The sequence below is a fragment of the Mesoplodon bidens genome (assembly GCF_964165515.1).
Source record: "Mesoplodon bidens genome assembly, chromosome: 8".
NCBI lineage: Eukaryota > Metazoa > Chordata > Mammalia > Artiodactyla > Ziphiidae > Mesoplodon > Mesoplodon bidens.
Window position 1 is genome coordinate 102,479,089 of NC_138165.1, and position 20,775 is coordinate 102,499,863.

General features: G+C 38.8%; 1 protein-coding gene across 1 annotated transcript in view; it reads left to right on the top strand.

The window, feature by feature from the left end:
• Positions 1-20,775, top strand: part of COL4A3 (collagen type IV alpha 3 chain) — a 141,824-nt gene that overhangs the window by 97,806 nt on the left and 23,243 nt on the right. Inside the window, exons 24-35 of the mRNA XM_081243313.1 lie at positions 2,120-2,190; positions 2,984-3,166; positions 5,127-5,295; positions 7,393-7,485; positions 8,098-8,199; positions 10,328-10,425; positions 10,993-11,143; positions 11,505-11,618; positions 12,626-12,793; positions 14,033-14,122; positions 14,487-14,621; positions 20,086-20,184. Coding sequence (XP_081099439.1) covers positions 2,120-2,190; positions 2,984-3,166; positions 5,127-5,295; positions 7,393-7,485; positions 8,098-8,199; positions 10,328-10,425; positions 10,993-11,143; positions 11,505-11,618; positions 12,626-12,793; positions 14,033-14,122; positions 14,487-14,621; positions 20,086-20,184 — 1,473 coding nt within the window. The remainder of the gene's footprint in view (positions 1-2,119; positions 2,191-2,983; positions 3,167-5,126; positions 5,296-7,392; positions 7,486-8,097; positions 8,200-10,327; positions 10,426-10,992; positions 11,144-11,504; positions 11,619-12,625; positions 12,794-14,032; positions 14,123-14,486; positions 14,622-20,085; positions 20,185-20,775) is intronic.

Genomic DNA, 20,775 nt, shown 5'->3' on the forward strand with positions numbered 1-20,775 from the left:
CCATCCTCAAATGATTTCTCATTAACTAATAAGAGCTCTCAAGTTACAGAGCCCTTGCTCAGTGCCCTAGGCATGGTTCTAGATGTCTTCTGTGCCTCCATCCCTTATTCCTCATGTCAACCCTAGAGCTAAGTGTTACATTAACCCCATTTAACAGATGAGGAAGCTGAGGTATCAGATGACATAGCGAATAACTGATAGAGCCTGACTCCAGTCCAGACACTCTCCTCTGGAGACATGCTCCCGCCTTCTACACTGGCACCCCTTAATTGCTGTACCAGGTGCTGCCCTTTGAGCCAAGTTAATCTAAAGCTCTACCTTTGTAGCTAAGAGCTAAAAGCTCTACCTTTGGAGATAAGAGCATGTTTGCATGTTGCCACCATCCAGTAGACATTTGCATTGACACAGGGTCTTCAGGGAGGCTTGGTCTCAGTCCAGAGAAGAAAGGCTCATGGTGGCAGCTACGAGCACTGTGGCCAGCCAGTAGAGGACATGCATTAGGGTAGGGATCCTTTGTCACCCTCAAATCCTACCCACTACTTCATGAAGGCCTTGGTTACTTTGCAGTCACTGCCCCCTGACTCCCTGAGACAAGCCTGACAGGAAAGGATGGGGCAAAGAACAGGGGGAAGTGTTTTTCATACAGCTCCTATTTGATGCCCAAGTCTCTGGGGGAAATGTTAAAACAAAAACTAAAAGGAAGGGAGGAAGGTAAAGAACAAAAGGAAAGCCATCATAATTTTCCTACATCCCCAGAGTGATCTCTGGCCTAAGGCTAGTGATGCAGGCGGGCAGCTCACTGCTGCTAACCAACCAGTAGCATTGCTGTATTTTCCTTGGTTTTCCTACATTTGAGGTACTACAGGTATAGCTCAAAGAGATACATAAGCAGTAAAACTGTTTGGATTACTATACAAAAAATTCTCCCGGCTTAAATCTTGCAAAAAAAATCTGAATAAACATTTGTTAATAAACTGACCTGAGATCCATCCAAAATATCCTCTAAAGGGATCCTCTTTACAGAGACATTTAAATAGAGGAAATATAAAATAATACAGTAAAATGCAATTTGGCAACTGACATACAAAGCCTCAGAAAGATTTGTACCTGTTTGGACCTGCAGTTACACTTTTAGCAATTTATTGTAAAGGAAATCTTTGGATAAATTTGCAGAACTAGGGCTTCCCTGGTGGCGCAGTGGTTGGGAGTCCGCCTGCCGATGCAGGGGACACGGGTTCGTGCCCCGGTCCGGGAAGATCCCACATGCTGCGGAGTGGCTGGGCCCGTGAGCCATGGCCGCTGAGCCTGCGCGTCCAGAGCCTGTGCTCCGCAACGGGAGAGGCCACAACAGTGAGAGGCCCACATACTGGAAAAAAAAAAATGTGCAGAACTAAATATCCAGAGGTATTTATCATAGCATTGTTTACAACAACTAAAGTTGAATAAGACAGTCTAAATATCTAAAAATAGCTGTTAGCTGAATGAATGATGGTTCACATATACAATAGGCTACCATGCAGCCATTTAAAGGGAAGCTATAAGTCCATATTTATTGACATATGTACACTATGATTCCAAAAATGTGTATTATGAGTCCTATGCATTTATGGATATAAAATTTTATGAGTAATGCACATGAAAATTTTAGCAAATATTGTCTTCTGGTGGTAGATTTATGCGTGGTTTTTTTGAATTTTATTTTATTTTTATACAGCAGGTTCTTATTAGTTATCTATTTTATACATATTAGTGTATATATGTCAATTCCAGTCTCCCAATTCATCACACCACCACTGCCCCATATGTGTGATTTTTATTCTTTTCTTTCTGTATAATTTTTTTTACAATGAACACCCATTACTTTTATCATTAGAAGAAATAAATGTGTCTCCTTAAAATTATAAAGACAAGAATTTTATGAAGCTAAAATTTAAGAGTTCTTGTTTTGAATGTTATCTCTTATTCCAGTTATTTACTCCCATTCTTACCTTGCACTGTGTGTTTTAATAAAGAAATTTTCTTTCTTCAGAAGAAAACATCCTATTTTCTTCACATACTGCATTACCCTGGCTATTCAGAGTTTGTCTTCAATGTATACTTAATAATTTACTGCTTTCAGGAGGACAGGGGGCAGCTGGCATTAAAGGAATCCCAGGGTCCCCAGGAAGCGCTGGTCTTCCAGGATTTCTGGTAAGATTTCATGGTTTTAAAGCTTTATTTAGTTTCAGTTTGGAAAATGGAGCACTCTGGAAATATGGTTGCACCCCCTATAGGTTGTCATTTTGGTGCCTGGCAAGGAGCACTTAATAGTAAAGCACTTAGTAGATACTTGTTGATTGAATGAATAAATGAATGATGTGCGAAAGAATAAGTGAATGAATTAATGAATTTATAATCATTTCAAATGGTATCAGAGACAGAAAGCTGATCAGTGGCTGCCTGGGGCTGAGGCTGGGAACAGGGATGGACTGAAAATAGATTTGAGGGAATTTGGAGGAGTGGTGGAAACGTCTTAACACTGGATTGTGGGGATCGTGGCATGAATGTGTAAATTTACTAAAAATCATTGAATTGTATTCTTACAAAAGATTCATTTTATAATATGTAAATTATCCATCAATAAAGTTGTTAAAAAATTTAAATCACAAAGTTATACTTGGATAAATATATTTAAATCAAATTATCCATAGATGCATATTGAAATTTACCAATATTCTAACATAATCTGAATTATGATGAAGGTTGTATCATATTGAATTATATTATTGTATATATATTGCATTGAATTACACTAACAATTTTTTTTATAGTTTTGGAATTAAAAATAAAGCCAAAAAGCTTGAAATTTTATTTATGGGCCAAAGAAAGGGTCTGGAAAAAAATTCGTGTTCATTAAAATTGAAAAGTTTGTATTGACATTTTTTAATATTGACACAAGAACTGTACCCAAATGCAAGGTAGACTCATTTTTGTACCACCCTAGGGATTCCCGGGTGCTCAGGGTCATCCAGGACTTAAAGGAGAAAAAGGTGAAGCACCTCAGCCAGAGAGACAAGTGGGTGCCCCAGGGGATCCAGGGCTCCGAGGACGTCCTGGAAGAAAGGGCTTGGATGGAATTCCTGGAACTCCGGGAGTAAAAGGATTACCAGGACCTAAGGGAGAACCGGTTGGTATCTAGAAACTTTTTTCAAATTACCCTCCCTCTGATGAAGGGCTCTAAATTTAAGACATCAGATGATTTCTTTTCAAAAAATTGTTGGCCATTCAACACAGTTCATCCCTCTAACAGCAGGATGAGGCATCTTCAAATGAGCAGTAATAACCCGAACAAATATTTATAGTATTTTGACAAAATAAATAGCACTCCATGTTTTTTTTAGCCCATAGAAAATTCTACACTGATAATGACCTTGTTTCATACACAAGTTACAATTCCACATTTGTATCAAATGAGTTTATAGGGAAGTTCAGAAAATGATTAATAATGGAAAGTTTTAGTCAACATTTTGGGGACAATGTTCATTCTTTTAAGTAAAAATAAATGCATAAGAGGACAAAATATTTAGGGTTTTGTCATTTGGGTAAATGTTTTGTCATTTACCATATTTAATTTTATATAATTCTGTCTCTTTTCATGGGATGGAATCTCTCACACGTTGAAGTGAGAGGTTCCTACCAGGATCTTTTTTTTTTTAACATCTTTATTGGAGTATAATTGCTTTACAATGGTGTGTTAGTTCTGCTGTATAAGAAAGTGAATCAGTTATACATATACATATACATATGTCCCCATATCTCCTCCCTCTTGTGTCTCCCTCCCACCCTCCCTATCCCACCCCTCCATGTGGTCACAAAGCACCGAGCTGATCTCCCTGTGCTATGCGGCTGCTTCCCACTAGCTACCTAGTTTACATTTGGTAGTATATATAAATCCATGCCACTCTCTCACTTCGTCCCCAGAATCTGTTTTTAAATGTCATAGAGGCAGAGGCTGAGAACCTATCGCATGTATCTGAGAAGTTTGCAAGGCATGCTGCCCAGCCTGTTTTATGAAATCCCAGTTTCTCCCAGGGTTAATCAGTGTCATCCAATACAAAGGGTTCCACCTCAAGCAGAGAAACTTGTCAAACAAATTTAAAGATTCACTCACAGACCCTTTAATATGAGAATATGAATAGTGACTCCCCAGGTTGTGGATATGATATGCAGACTTTCCTAAACCTTTTAACTACAAAACGCTTTTTGAGTGGAAGCAGCTAGCAGGGCCATTGTTTCAGACTCTCTTTGGCAAACTGTCAGCTGCCCCTCCAGAGTGGCAGTTATCCTTAAAGAGGGCTGGAGTCAGGAACTCTTTTGGTCTAATATCAAGACAGTTCATGTGATGCTTCCATTTGCATCGCCCTAATTTTTTTTTATTAGTTCTAGTAAAGAAGTCCCAGAAAGTAAGAGAAAATCAAGGAACTGATTTGAGTCTTACACCCTGCAATTATAAAAGAAGGATTACTCAGTCCTGCATTGACACTAAACAATTAAAAATCCAGTAAACAATAAAAAATAAATCAAATTTATTATTCGGGGCCATGTTGGAGAAGAAGGGGAACTTCGATTATTTTGTCAAATTCAACTTCTTTAAAATAAACAACTCATTTTCAAAGTGACAGACTATGGAATTAACAACAAAAAAAACACTTTATAAGAAAAAAATTACTATAGATAGAATATCTCCTTTATAATGAAAATACCTGGTGAAAAACCAATCAAATTAAAGTTTGCTGGTTTTATTTTAGAAATGTGCCAGTAACATGAATGTCACCTCTAATGCCATTTGAGTTGTTGGCCAATTTGAGCTAAGTTTTTGGGGCTGTTGTCATATGTGGCATCCCATTGTAGGACACCTTAAGTGGGACTCAAGAGAGTTAGTGAAATGTTGCTGGATTCCAAAGGGCAAAACAACAGACATTATTCAGTGCTCTTATTTTAGGAACAATGCCCTTCAGGTAACAACTGCTTTTTAATTCAAGATCTTCTCCGTGACAACCTAACTGGTATTCGTATTCATGGTGAGGTTAGCCTGTGTAAAGGGATACTGGATGAATCACTATCCAAACATATTTCTATTGATACAGGCCCTGAGTGGGGAGAAGGGGGACCAGGGTCTTCCAGGGGATCCTGGCATCCCTGGGTCCCCAGGACCTGCAGGACCGGCTGGACCATCAGACTATGGACCTTGGGGAGAGCCTGGTCCAAAGGGCTCCCAAGGACTTCCTGGAGCCCCTGGACTACCTGGAGAAGCCGGTTGGTTAGTTTTCTTTCCAGTCCTGTTTTCCTGTGGAGTGGGTTGGTGGTTCCTAGCACTAGTGAAACTCCCTCAAGACTAATGAATGTATAGAAACATGCTTCTAGTAAATAGACGATGTCAACTTGTAGACACTGGGAAATAACATGTAGGATATGGTAGAGATAATCCTCTTTTTCCTTGTTACTGAGCAGTACAGCTGAAATTTCCGAGGAATAGTCTATATCCATTACTGATATAAATACACGCAGTGAATAGGTCCTAAGAGGTGAGTGGAAGTTAGCTACAATAAACAAAGGGAAGGCAAAAACCTATAGGACTGATCTTGAGAAGCCTCTTCCTGGGCCCAGGGCCCACTCATGTTATTTCAAATTTGTTCTTTTTTATTCATAACCTCATAAATGATTTCTAAATAAAACTTCAAAGTGTCTAAGACAAATGAAGAAAAATTGTCTTGATAATAAAGTCCCATTAATTTTGGGATCCACGTATACTGAACGTACTTGCGGGATTCAGGGGGGATTTGATCCTCAATGTTTATCCATGGTGGAGAACATGGCGAAAGATGAGAATTTCACATTACTGACAGTGTTAAACAAATAATGCTACCATGGTCGTATTTTACTTCTAAAACCACTTTAGAGACCAAAAAAACCACTGGTCTCCAAATCTTTTTATAGCATCCCTCACCAGGAATAAAATTTTGAGTGCAGTATCCCCAGTAGTATTCACATACAGGTGACCCTCAGATAACGCGGGAGTTAGGACGGGCAACCCTCTACGTGTATAACTTAGAGTCAGCCCTCCTATGTGTGGTTCCTCCGTATCTGTAGTTCACGTAATACTCTAGTATTTACTATTGAAAAAATCCGTGAATGAATGAACCCTCATGGTTCAAACTCGTGTTGTTCAAGGGTCACCAGTATATTATAAATTGTATGCCTGCATTTCTGTCCACACACATATGTAAAGCTTATTTTGTGATTATTCATACATGTGTATTTTTTTCTACACCTTACCTTTGAGGCTGCTGTTCTAATCCAGGGATTGGCAAACCATAGCAGACCGCAGTCTCAATCCAGCCCACCTCCCACTCATGTATAGTTCCCAAGCTAAGAATGGTTTTTATATTTTTAAATGATTGGAAAAAAAAACTTTTGAATAATATTTTGTGACATGTAAAAATTATATAAAATTCAAGTTTCATTGTCTATATAGTTGTGTTGGCACACAGCTATGCTCATTTATTTACAGATTGTTCCTGGCTACTCTCATACTAGGATAACAGAGTTGAGTAATTGCAACAGAGAACCACCTGGGCCATAAAGTCTAAATTATTTACTATCTGGTCCTTTACTAAAAAAGTTTACTCAGCCCTCTTCTAATCCATCTTCAAATCTTCTTCTGTTCTTTCTAAATGTGAATTTTTAGTGAAGGACTCCACTGTCATAAAATATATTATTACCAAATTTTCCCCATCACATTACTGTAAACTTATCCTTTCTATAAATATATGAATATATGGACAATACTGATCACTAGCATGTTTTTAATATTGGCCACTGTGGTCAGAATGTTATCTCAAATCTTTACCAGTGGCACAGGCATTATTTTCTCAACACATGAGGAACTTATGTTAAAAAACATGCCCAAGCTCACAGACCTTACAAAGAGCAGGGCCAAGATTCAAGCCCAGATCAACTTCTTAGGCTTCACTTCATGTTTTGTCCAATAAACCATACTGCCTTCCTGTGAAAACCAGTCACCCAATAAATAAATATCCTACTAGTATTCACCAGCAGTTAGGCTGAATTCCATATTATCAATATTTTTAAAAATAGGCTCTCTTTTAACAGACCAGCATATTGGGCTCTTAATTTAAAAAAGGCTTAGACAATAGTAGATGCTTACATATATTTGTCAGTGGAATTTCTATGAGCTGGTCATCTTTAAGCCAGTTTTGAAGCCTATGGAAGCAGATTATTTTTTATATTCCTTAGGGTATGTTTATGAAACCCTTATAATTGTGTTTTTCCCTTCTGAAGAAAGAAAAGCTTCAATACGCATGCCAATCTTATGATGCAAATTTTCTTAAGGTCCTAAGGGAGAAATCGGTGTTTTGACACCAGTTCCAGGGCCCCCAGGACCTCCTGGGGCCCCAGGCCGTGCTGGCCCCCAAGGTCCACCTGGTGAGTATCCCTTTGCAGCATCCGGTACATGGCATCAGATGGCACCCTGACTCTCCTAGTTATAACTCTCCCATTCTAAGGAAAGCATATAGTCACTGGCTCCAAAAAAACAGTGCAGGCCAGAAGGGACAAGCCAACAGACAGGAGACTTGCTGTTGTCCTTTGAGGTTATCCAGATTATTCCTGTTAGTACTTCTGATTCCAAAACAGAATCTCTACAATTACTTAAGAGGAATTGGAATGCAGAACAATCTTCATGGATTTCTGGTGGAGAAGCAAGGAATGTGGGCTGGTGTTTAATCAGGACAGTTCCCACAGCTTCTTCATTTGAAAACTTAACTTCTTTGCCAACATCATCTAAAACTTAACTTTGCATTGATGGAGGGAGGCATATAGTTCAAGATATCGAGACTATTTCTTTTTAGGAGTTAAATTATATTTTCAAAATTATTTGCACCTCCTAATGATTAGCTCATTGCATAGAAATGGGGAGGAAGGTGGGGTTATTATTTCTTAATTTCCAAAAAGATCTGGGATGACCCAGAAACAAACATTTTGTTTTAAGGCAAGATAAAGGGAAGGTGCTGATGTATATGTATGCATGTTTTTAAGGTATCCCTGGATCCACAGGAAAATGTGATCTGGGTCTTCCTGGGCCTGATGGTGAACCAGGAATTCCAGGAATCGGATTCCCTGGGCCTCCTGGACCTAAGGGTAAATTAAAAAATTTCTAAACGTAAGGTTCATTGTGGATATTTATAAAATATAAAATATGTATAATGAATAATATAGGAAATATCCATTAAATCCTTTAAAATGATGTTTTCCACCAGGCTTAAATAGGAAAAAAACCTTACAATAATTTTAGCAAAAAAGGGAGAATTCACATTGATTTATGCAATCTCATCGCAGTCATATTTTTTAAAGTACATAGAAAAAAACGTAAGGAAATTCACTAAAATGGTAATAGTGATTCTTCTTGATTGTGGGATTATGAGGAATTTATTCTTCTTAATAAATGCCTTTACTTTGTACATTTACACATTTCTTCACCTTATACATTTCTTTTATAATAAAAAAACTGTTAAATCACAGATAGCTGATCTCCCTATATACTCCCAAATAAATTATGGAAGTTTTTTCCCTTTAGGGAAAAATGCTGTTTCTCATCAAAGCGGGAAAACACTCCAAAGAAATCCAGATGCTAAGAACTCAAACAGTAACCTGAGGTTCCCTGCTGACAAGTACATCAAAGTCCTGTCCAGGATGACATATGAGTAATCTCAGTCCCTGGGATGTCCCATAGAACTTCAGATTTTATGATAATTTCATGTTTGTTTCAATATTGTTTAAAGTGCTTATCCAAATATAATCCATTTTTTGGTGCTTCATCTCTTACATTAATATGTCAGCAATGTTTATCACACATCAGTTCTGCCCAGATATAGGAATATTGATCTCAATTTATGAGTACTTGAAACAGAAAACATAATCACATTTCTCACATAGTCCCAAGAATGGCTTTGACTCCAGTTTCTTAGATTTCTTCCCAGTGATCTTGAAGTAATGCAACCTGGCCCATGTTTTTGCCAAGTGCTTCGTGGACCCTGCCTTGAGACATTGCATCCTAGCTTGTAACCCTATGGATTCGCCTTCTGGAAGGAGACTGTAAACTATGGGAAACAAAACTAGCATAAGGGCTTCTTACAAGTGGAGATTCAGAATTTCCCAGTTGAACCTAATGAATCCCATGAAATAACTGTGAATTTAAAATTGGTCAAATTAAGGACTTCCCTGGTCACCCAGTGGGTAAGACTCTGTGCTTCCAATGCAGGGGGCCCAGGTTCTATCCCTTGTCAGGGAACTAGATCCCACATGCGTGCCGCAACTAAGAAGCCCACATGCCACAACTATGAGCCCACATGCCACAAAGAAGATCCCATGTGCTGCAACTAAGACCCGACACAGCTAAAATAAATAAATAAATGAAATTTGTCAAATTAGGGGCACAAAGGAACTCTCTGAACGCAGCCTTGCTCTACCAGGCTTTCCTCTTTTGAACCACGGACCAGAGGAAAAGATGTGTGTTAACTCCTTTCTCAACTCTCCTATTATAAATGCGTAAAAGAGAAGTTAATGTTCAGTGGCTATTATAGAGCTTTAGGAAGTAATTCTCTTGAGCAACCCATGTTAAGAAAGGCTACCTGGATGCTGGAAATGCTTTATATCTCGATCTGGGTCATGCTTGCATAGATATATAGACACATTTAAAAATTCATTTGGCTGGACTTCCCTGGTGGCGCAGTGGTTGGGAATCTGCCTGCCAGGGCAGGGGACATGGGTTCGGGCCCTGGTTCGGGAGGATCCCACATGCCGTGGAGCGGCTAAGCCTGTGAGCCACAACTACTGAAGGCACCCGCGCACTGCAACGGAGAGTGGCCCCTACTCCCGGCAACTGGGGAGGGCCCGCGTGCAGCGTCGATGACCCAGCGCAGCTGAAAATAAATAAATCAATTAACTTAAAAAAAAAAAAAAAAAAAAATTCATTTGGCTGTACACAGTATGCAAAATATACTTTTTTAAAAAGGCACCCAAATGGTCAATTGGTATCAGTGGTTTAAAGAATTGCTCAATCAAATTTTAGTGGTGCTAAACAACAAGAGTGGAGAAGGTAATTTTTTAAACTGGGAACCAATGTAATCTGATTTGGAATTGACTTTTTTTAAGTGATAATTTAGCAGTTGGCATTCTCATCATTTAAACTTTCATAAAAATATCTAAGAGCTACTGTTCAGAATCTTTTAAGACCTGTCTTACAACCTTTGTTATTTTTTCTCTGTAGGAGACCAAGGTTTTCCAGGAACAAAAGGATCACCAGGCTGTCCTGGAGAAATGGGAAAGCCAGGGTTACCTGGAAAGCCAGGCCTCCCAGGAGTAAAGGTCTTTGAGAATTAAAATTCAGACTGATATAGGGGAGGGGAAGGGAGGGGCAGTTACAGTCAGCCAGTTAGGATGCTTTGTGTGTAGAAATTGTCAATATATTTGTAGATGATGAAGATGCCGACTTTTTAAAAAGTTTCTCTGAACCATCACTCCCCTTTAGAAAGGAGAATAGAAGGTGTAAGAAGACCACTTTGCCTCTCTATTTCTTCCTTAATCTTCAGAAACATTCAGAGTACTTAAAATGGGAAAACTCTAGAAACAGACGTGGCTATCTATGAGAAAAACTATCAAAAGGAGAGACATCTAGACTGTTTACAGAAAATTCCACAGTCTTCTTAAAAAGTGGAGGCTATGAAGAATTATTAAGCACAGTTTTATTTAAAAAGTCAGCAACTACAATTGAAAAAAGGAAAGTGGATGGAATGTTGGTGACTGTGCAAAAGGGACATAGAACCTCCATCACGGAGACGTTATTTTCAAGTAAATAGTCCTAAAGACTGGTCAATAGTCAATAAGGATTTGAAAGCATGATACAGTAAAACTAACGTAATTTCTGTGCTATAGGGAGAACCAGGACTAGCCATGCCTGGAGAACCAGGAGCACCAGGTTTGCCAGGAGAAAGAGGCAACTCTGGGGAAAATGGAGAAATTGGACTTCCTGGACTTCCAGGTCTCCCTGGAGTTCCAGGAACTGGAGGGCTTGATGGACCACGAGGTAAAATAGCAAGTGTGATTACTTTTCACCACTGTGAACTCAGCTAAAATGCTGCAAATTGAATGGGTAGGTGCTCTAGGGGTCAAGAACTCTTCTCAAACTTCTAGCTCAATAAATTGAACGTGCAAGGCTTAATTAACTTTCCATTGAAATTTCCATTCCATTGTTTCCCTACCTTTGTCCCCTCTTTCTTCCTTTCTTCCTTCTTTCCTTTTTAATGGGTATCCTCTCTATAAGACATATCAATGGTATTAACTATAAGTTCGATTCAGGGGGGAAAGTTATAAGAGAATGACTGGGATAGCAATACTAGGACCTTGGGTTTTGGCACCCGATTGTATTCTTGGACTCTATTTTGCAGGGGATCCAGGGCAGCCTGGACCACCTGGAGAAAGAGGCCCCCCAGGAAGGTGCAAAGAAAGTCTCCGTGGAGCTCAAGGACTTCCAGGCTTAAATGGATTGAAAGGGCAACAAGGTAGGGGGAGGCCCTTGAAACCAGTCACCAGGCGGGCAGATGACATGGGACTCCTGCTCTGAGTTTTGCTGCTTAACATGAGAACGATCCGGTAACAAGTCCTGACCACTGTTCAATGGGAAAAGTGATTTCAGAAACAAAAACCTGTTGTCATGAACTTGTTGCAGTGAATACCAACTATAGAGTAAGAGACCTGAAGTTACCACAGTAAAATTGGTTTGTGTCTTGTATGCAAGAAAATATGAACAATGAAGATATATACAGATGTATACTTATATATATATATATACATATAAACTCTCAAATAAGTTTTATCTTTAATACTTTCATAGGTATATTAAAGTGGTAAATGTATCCTTATTATTGAAACAGAGTGAATATATGCAAAGGTATATGTTCACAAGTTACAAACTAAAATACATAGTTGGTTTCTTTACAAGCAACATAAAAGAAAGGGTATGAAAATAAATCTAAATTATGAAGGCTAGGCAGTCATGGGAAACTTACTATCTTTTTCGCTCCTCTCAACCAGATCTGTGAACTGTTTCTGGGGAAAAAATCCTTTAGAACTCGCCTATTATACTTCTATAGAAGTTCACAAAGAAGTTCACAAAGAAAATTTTGGCCAAGAAGTTAATTGTTGTAGTGGTGCTGTTATTGTTTCTAGAAGCATCTGGTGGCTTGCTGCCACGTGAGTGGCTCTGTATGAATTCTGCTGGTTAAAGACTGCGCCACGGTCAGAAAATGCATTCCCAAGATGTGTCTGCAGGACTAGAAAATAAATCTAAATTCTGCACTATCATTACTTTATGAATCATTGAATCACAGAATGTTAAATCCAGAAGGGATCTTAGAATTTTACAAAAGGGGGCCGAAATCTATCAATTAGAAAAGTGTGTGGTTTGCCCACAATCACAGAGCTAAATATTTACAGCCATAAAATATATCTGGAGTTGATGTGGAAAGCAATAATGTGTTCATTCATTCATTCATTCATTCATATATAGGCAGAAGAGGCGAAACGGGGCCAAAGGGAGACCCAGGTATTCCAGGCTTGGATAGGTCAGGATTTCCTGGAGAACCTGGACCACCAGGAATGCCGGGTCATCGAGGGGAGATAGGACCACCTGGTACAAAAGGATATCCAGGAAATCCAGGATTTTTAGGGCCACCAGGTACCCTTTATGTGCTTTTGTTTTTCTTCTTCTCTGTTCTTCCACATATTCCTTTTAAGGTAGCTGTGTAAACTAGAGACAGGCATAGGCTTTTGATTCTAAGCTTCTCTTTCATTTAGTATAAGTTTTTCTTCTGGGTTATTTGCAAGGAGCCAGAGGCCTGGGAACTGGTGATAGTGGGATGGTCAAATTTCACAATTACCCACAATATAACTATTTTTTCTGTGTAATCTTGTTAATATATTACTAGTGAAATATATTTGCTAGTATTTTGTTGAAATTTTTTGCATCCATATTTATAAGGGATACTTACTGGTCTGTTTTCTTGGGATGTCTTTGTCTGGTTTTGGTATCAGGGTAATGCTATCTTATTGAACAAGATGGGAAGTGGTTCCTCCTCTTGTATTTTCTAGAAGAGTTTGTGAAGAATTGATATTCTTTAAATATTTGATAGAGTTCACCAGTGAAGTCACCTGGGGCTGGGCTTTTCTTTGAGAGAAGATTTTAAATGACTAATTCAATCTCTTTGCTTCTTATAGATCTATTCAGATTTTCTATTTCTTCTTGAGTCAGTTTTGGTAATCTGTGCCTCTTCTAAGGATTTGATTTTCTGGCCTGTCATTGTTCATAGTATCCCCTTATAATTCTTTTTATTTCATTACTTTTTATGGTTTATATGTTTGGGGGAGAATATTTCAATAGTCTTCTCATGGCATAAGAACCTCACTGATCTCTCCTCCAGAGAAGAGTCCAGAATAAGAACTTAGTCTGCTAATTAACCTTTCATTTATATTATTGAGCTACTATCATATGCCATCACTATTCCAGGCCCTAGAGACACATTGGTGGATAAGACTCCACCTCGAACAATGGGGAACACAATAACAAACACATTTAAGAACTAAGTTCATCTAGCGACAAATGCTATGAAGAAAGTAAAATAAGGGAATATAACAAAGTTATTGATCAAGGGTTGGGAGGAGGGAATGCTCCAAAACTTCAGCATATTTTCTCCTCATCCACAAATGTGATTTGCTACCAAGTTCCACATCCATGATGTAAAAAAAGACCATTTACTGACCCATCTCCTAGACAAGTGCGATTATTTTCCTGTTTACAGAAACCATTTTTTCAACACTCTTTCTCTCCTTCTAAGTATAATTCATTTTATTTTGTGGAGTATTTCGCTTTTCTCATTCTTTACAGCATGTGCTGCCTTGTGTTAATTTGTTTCCATAGGTGAAAAAGGAATGATTGGGATAATGGGGGTACCTGGAAACGTTGGCCCTCCAGGGCCTCCTGGGAAGCCAGGCACCCTGGGACAGAGGGGTAAGTGATAGAATATCTTTCCAGCTATCAGGAGGCATGAACAATGTTCAATTAATTAGCAGAAAAATAAATTAAATTTTATTCTTTGAGGAGAAAGTATTTCTGAGAAAACCTTATATTTGATTTGCAGTTTTCTGTATTCCTTTGTCCCTTTGGAATAGTCATATTTTCTCCCTACAGGCTTAGACCACTACCCTCATATGGCTGCCTGTTTGGGGCAACTATTTATCAAGTTCTCAGCCCTATTAACCTTTTCTGGTTTATCTGTCTTGTTTTGTTTTATGGTAATAAGCACTGTTAACTTTTGAATCCTCATGAACTTTTAAAGAATTAAGGAACTGATATTGTTACGCCTGTCTCTTAGGGAGCTTTGGAATTCCAGGAGTAAAAGGCGAGACAGGATCCCCAGGTGCCAAAGGGGAACCAGGAGATAAAGGAACTCCAGGGCCTCCAGGGATATTCCGCTTAGTCGGGGACAAAGGGGAACCAGGACTCAAAGGTACAAACGTTCTTACGTTTAGAATCGGAACATCAGAGCTGATTCTGGGACTAAGAAATTATCCAGGAAAATCCCTTTAGTTGACATATGAGGACAGTGAGGACCAGGATTTAATTTACCGCCCAAGCTCACAAAGCCAGTTGGTGACTGAGTTGGACTAGAACTGGGTTTTGTGTGCCTTGAACAGTAATATGTTGCCTCCTTAAATTGTAACTTTTTATTTCTAAGTTAATTCTGCATTTTGGTCTGCTGTCTTTAAATTTTCACTAGCCAATCTTTTTTTTTTTTTTTTTTTTTTTTTTTGCGGTATGCGGGCCTCTCACTGTTGTGGCCTCTCCCGCCGTGGAGCACAGGCTCCGGGCGCGCAGGCCCAGCGGCCATGGCACACGGGCCCAGCCGCTCCGCGGCACGTGGGATCCTCCCGGACCGGGGCACGAACCCGCGTCCCCTGCATCCGCAGGCGGACTCCCAACCACTGCGCCACCAGGGAAGCCCCACTAGCCAATCTTTAAAGTCTAAGCCTCAAAGCCCCCTTTTGCCAAGTATGGTGAAAATTAAACCTTTAGAAAATTCCACATAAAAAACTTCCCTGGCTGGAATAGAAACCTCCACCCCAAATTCAACTCTATTCTATCAGCTGCCAGGGTGAATTTTTCTGATTGCATCTAAAAACTGCTTCTTAGAATCCTTTGGAGAATAATTACTAAAGAGAAAATATGTTTTGATTACAAATCAATGTCTTAAAAATGTTGTTATTTGTTAGCTATAGCTGTTAAGCTCAAATTCAAACCCATTCAAATTATTTCAAGTTATTTAAGCACTTTGTATGACAGGTTTTTTTATATGATTAGTACAGCCAATATCAAATCAAAATTTAAGAAGGTTTGCCTTGCGGTCTTCCTGATCCAATCTAACCCCAAGTAACTTTAATAAAATGAAGGATTTCTGGGTAAAATTAAATGTTTGCAGATCAAACTTAAATAGCAGGGAAGAATAAAAGAAAAATGTGTTTGTAGTTGCAAAACCATATCAAGTTTTGAATAATTTGTAAGCAACTTTGAGAAGTTAGATTGTAAGATTTGCTTTAAAAATTCTGGATAGAGTTCTGTAGACCAGGCTGGCAAGATTGAATAGCTGTCTCTCCCAGAATTAGGAGGGACTTCACAGAGGTGACATTGGACCAGGGTTCTGGAGAGTGATTGAATCCAACTAATTTGCTAACTTAAAAAAGGATAATCAGGGACTTCCCTGGTGGTCCAGTGGTTAAGAATCCAATCTGCCTTCCAACGCAGGGGATGCGGGTTTGATCCCTGGTTAGGGAACTGAGATCCCTCATGCCAAGTGGCAACTAAGCCCACGCGCCACAACTAGAGAGAAGCTCATGAGCTGCAGAGAAGATCCCACGTGCTGCAGCTAAAACCCAATGCAGCCAAATAAATAAGTAAATATTTTTTTAAAAATAAATAAAAATAAAATAGCCATTCTGGCCTTTTGCTATTCCTCAAATGGGCCAAGCTTCAAAAATAAATAAATAAATGGATAATCATTGGGAAAAGAATCAGATTTTTTTCTATAAAGGAAAATTAGCAAGTAAAGGCCTTTTGGGTAGTCCCCCTTTAATCTACTGTCAAAGGGATGGTTTAGTTCTGGGTGCAAACAGAAGACTGCATTACATTTTGAACAATAGAATAGAAAGTAGTATGAATTTTATAAAATTCTGCTAGAACTGGTCTAAGCCAAGATGTAAAAAAAAAAAAAAATATACTGGCACAAGTGTCCAGTCTTCATAAACTGTCAGACACCACTTCACTGGATTATTCTAGATGGTTTAGGTAGTGTTGCAAACATTTTGAAAAAATATATGAATAGCATATCTGTGCCTACATAAACTAAAATTTGGCTCTAACATCATGAATGCACAATGGGTACTAATTTACAATTAAAGAATTGTTTCTGTAAAATATATAGGGACACATGTATTTTTATGCTTCTAGCAAAGTACAAGGTTCATGGAAGCTGTCCTACATGTTTCCTTTTGGCTTTTCAAACCCACAACCAAGGAGCAGAGATAGAACCACAACAACAACAAAAGATCATACTATCTAGGCCTCTCTAATTTCTATATGATTCATTTTTTGTCTGATGGGTGGGATGAATTGGGAGATTAGGTTTGACATAACTACACTACCATGTGTAAAATAGATAGCTGGTGGGAACTTGCTGTATAGCACAGGGAGCTCAGCTCAGTGCTCTGTGATGACCTAGATGGGTGGGATGGGGGACGAGGTCCAGGCGGGAAGGGATATATGTATACCTATAACTGACTTAAAGACATCCACTGCAAATGTGGAAGAGCTACTGAAGGTATGAAAAGCACAGTCATCCTCTCCTCAAGGAGTCTGCATGGAAGATTTAGGCATATGTACAAAAAGGTAAAGAATAATAAAAAAGAACTGTTATGCTATTTTAGCAAAGACCTGTGAAGCCCTTCCCACATGCAGGTACTGTTCCAAGCTTTACAAACAGTGACGCATTTAATTCTCACAGCAACCCTAGGAGTAGGTTATTGCTGTCATCCCATTTTATAGATGGGAAATGGAAAGCTCAGATTACTCAGTGTCACTCTGATAGGAAGTGCAGAGATGGACCTCACACTGATGTTGTTGGTTCCAGAGTCCATACTCAGCCTTTTCACTGTGCTGCCAGCTGGGTACCACTGGCAGTGAGCCTTGTGGGAGATGAGCAAAGCAGAAAACACCTCAACCAGGGTAGTCAAAGAAGCCTCCATGAGCACAGGGAACTATATTCAGTATCCTGTAATAAACTATAATGGAAAATAATATGAAAAAGAACTTACACATGTATAACTGAATCACTTTGCTGTACAGCAGAAATAACACAACATTGTAAGTCAACTATACTTCAATAAAATAAATTTTAAAAAAAAGAAGCCTCCATGAAGAAGGATTTAAATTGTGAGTAGGTTTCAGATGAGCAAGGAATACTCTTGGCTTAAAATCTTTCCAAGTCTCCCCTTGCTTTAAGAATTCAGGTTTCTTTGACTGGCATCCAGGTTTCTTTATCACTTGCCCTTTGCCTACTTCTCCAGCCACATGACATTTATTTACTTAGCAATTATTTTTTAGTACCTACTGACTAGACATTTTTACTATGTCCTGAAGACACAGAGGTGAACAAAGCAGAGGTAGTATTCTGGTCATGAGGAAACTTACAGCTTAGTAAGGGAAAGAAACAATAATGTCTCTGTAAACAATTTATATCCAGGGCCTGGTAGTAAATATCTTAGGCTTTGTGGATCACATATGACACCTGTTGCATATTCTTCTTTTGTGTGTGTTTGTCTGTTTACAACCCATTAAAAATATGAAAACATCCTTAGCTCTCCAGCCATGCAACATCAAGCCAAATTTGGCCCACAGGCGGTTGTTTGCCACCCCTTAAAAACCAAAGCAAGTGAATAAACTAAGTGATTTATATTTTTAGGTTATGATAAAGGATATAAATGGAAAAAAAAACAAAAGTTACAAAAGAAAATATTCTAACTCCCTGCTACTCACCACTCCTTTGCACATGTTATTTTCTTGCCTAGGAATTCTGTCCCATTCCATGCTTTCTCCACCCAGCTAGCTCCCACTTGCTCTTCAAGACTGAGCTTAAAAATATCCCCTCTTTTTGGGCTTCCCTGGTGGCGCAGTGGTTGAGAGTCCGCCTGCCGATGCAGGGGACACGGGCTCGTGCCCCGGTCCGGGAAGATCCCACATGCTGCGGAGTGGCTGGACCCGTGAGCCATGGCCGCTGAGCCTGTGCGTCCGGAGCCTGTGCTTCGCAACAGGAGAGGCCACAGCAGTGAGAGGCCCGCATACCGCAAAAAAAAAAAAAAAAAAAAAATATATATATATATATATATATATATATATATATATATCCCCTCTTTTTCAGGAACCTCCATACTGTTCTCCATAGTGGCTGTATCAATTTCCATTCCCAGCAACAGTGCAAGAGGGTTCCCTTTTCTCTATACCCTCTCCAGCATTTACTGTTTGTAGATTTTTTGACGATGGCCATTCTGACCGGTGTGAGGTGATACCTCATTTCAGTTTTAATTTGCATTTCTCTAATAATTAGTGATGTAGGAATAGAAACGGAGAGGTAGAGAACTGACGTGTGGACACAGTCGGGGAAGGGGAGGGTGGGATGAATTGGGAGATTAGGTTTGACATAACTACACTACCATGTGTAAAATAGATAGCTAGTGGGAACTTGCTGTATAGCACAGGGAGCTCAGCTCAGTGCTCTGTGATGACCTAGATGGGTGGGATGGGGGACGAGGTCCAGGTGGGAAGGGATATATGTATACCTATAGCTGATTCACTTCACTGTACAGCAGAAACTAACACAATATTGTAAAGCAATCACACTACAATTAAAACAAAAATCCCCTCTTCTCAAAATTCTTCCCGGTAGCCTATTGTGCCCAACTCTGTTACAGAAACTATCACACTGGGTGGTAATTTTTTACTTGGCTGTCTCCCCAGTTAAACACTAAAAACTTGGGAAAAGAGAACTTGATTTTTCTATGTCTCCAACACTTAGAACAAGACCTGTCTATTAATTAGGTACTCAGCGCATATGTGAATGAATGAATATGTAAGCAGGGAAACAGCCAAGGGAAGTGAATCTGCTTGAGAAAAGGCACAAGCTGCAGCCATGGATAGATTGTAGAATGTTTCAAGTGCCAGTGAAAGGAGTCTGTCATTTACTCTGTAGGCAAAAGAGATTCAATGAATATTTTTGAGCAGGGGAATGTGGTCAAAGCCATGTTCTAGGGAAGGTAGGATAGTGTTGTGGAAAACTTATGAGGCTTCTAGCCTACAGAACTGGATTCAAATCCCAGCATTACCACTAACTGATGGTGTGACTCTATATTATTTCACTGACTTCTTAAAGAGTCTCAATTTTCTCATCTCTACACCCTATCTGGAAAGGCTCAAGAATACACTGAGGTTGCCTGAAGATTAAATAAGATAAAAGAAAACAATGTCTTCCATAAACCAGTTACTTAATAAATAATAGTTGTAATAAATGGATTAAGAATGAAGTAGTCCAGACAAGAATAGTAGTAGATAATCCTCTGTCATTATTTAAACAAAAAAAGAAGCTGTATTTAGGCCACTAGTTCTTAAAATGTTGGTTCAAGGTGTAAATGTTATGAAATTTGCTAGAGTTCTTTGAGAACTAACTCATGCCAGGCACTGTGCTAATGCTTTTCATGTATTACCTCTTTTAATCTTCTTTTTAAATAAAATATAAGCCCAAATCTGCCCATACTCTTAACAAATATGCTATGTTGTATTTCAATAATAGCTCAAAAATTTTAATCAGGATGCGGATAAGCCTGATAAAATTCTAACCTGTATTTTTAATACATAGTTTTTAACTTTAGGACTTGCAGGGAAGCCTGGTGAGAAAGGAAACAGAGGCATTCCAGGGTTACCAGGTTTCAAAGGACTCCAAGGGCCACCTGGACCACCAGGATCACCAGGTATAGCTGATTCTCTAATAGAAATATCAAGTGTTAAGTTTTCCTAGATCTAAATGTAACAAAAATGTGTTTCTAGAATATGAATTCTGCCCCAACAGTGTTCCAACAGAAATTTGCTTCTTATAATTTAACCAAATTATATTTCTTATAATTTAACCAAATTGTAGTCAGCCTTTATTAACTAAAAACTGTTAACCTACATGAAGTTCTGTTTTGCACTCAAAATTTTATTTTGAAATAGCTGATATGTATTCTAAACTATAATTTATTACAACTCATATATCCTAGAAGAAAGTAAGATAATGCTTTAGAGGTTTTCAAATTTGCCTCTTTCTATTTTAACAAGTTATCGAGTTTGCAAAGTAATTTTTTAAACAAATAATGTAGCCCCCTATTCCCCGTGACCACATCTGTGATGAAATTTATTGCATTGTAATAAAATTTCCATATTGCATTTGAAAATCTGTTACTATATTGTCACAGGAGTCCCTCTTTCCTGCTGGCTTTGGTCTTAGGATGATTCTGATGTTTGAAATCCAGGCCTGCTGACAAAAATCTAACTTTCTCTAATTTTACATTTTCTGAGTCACC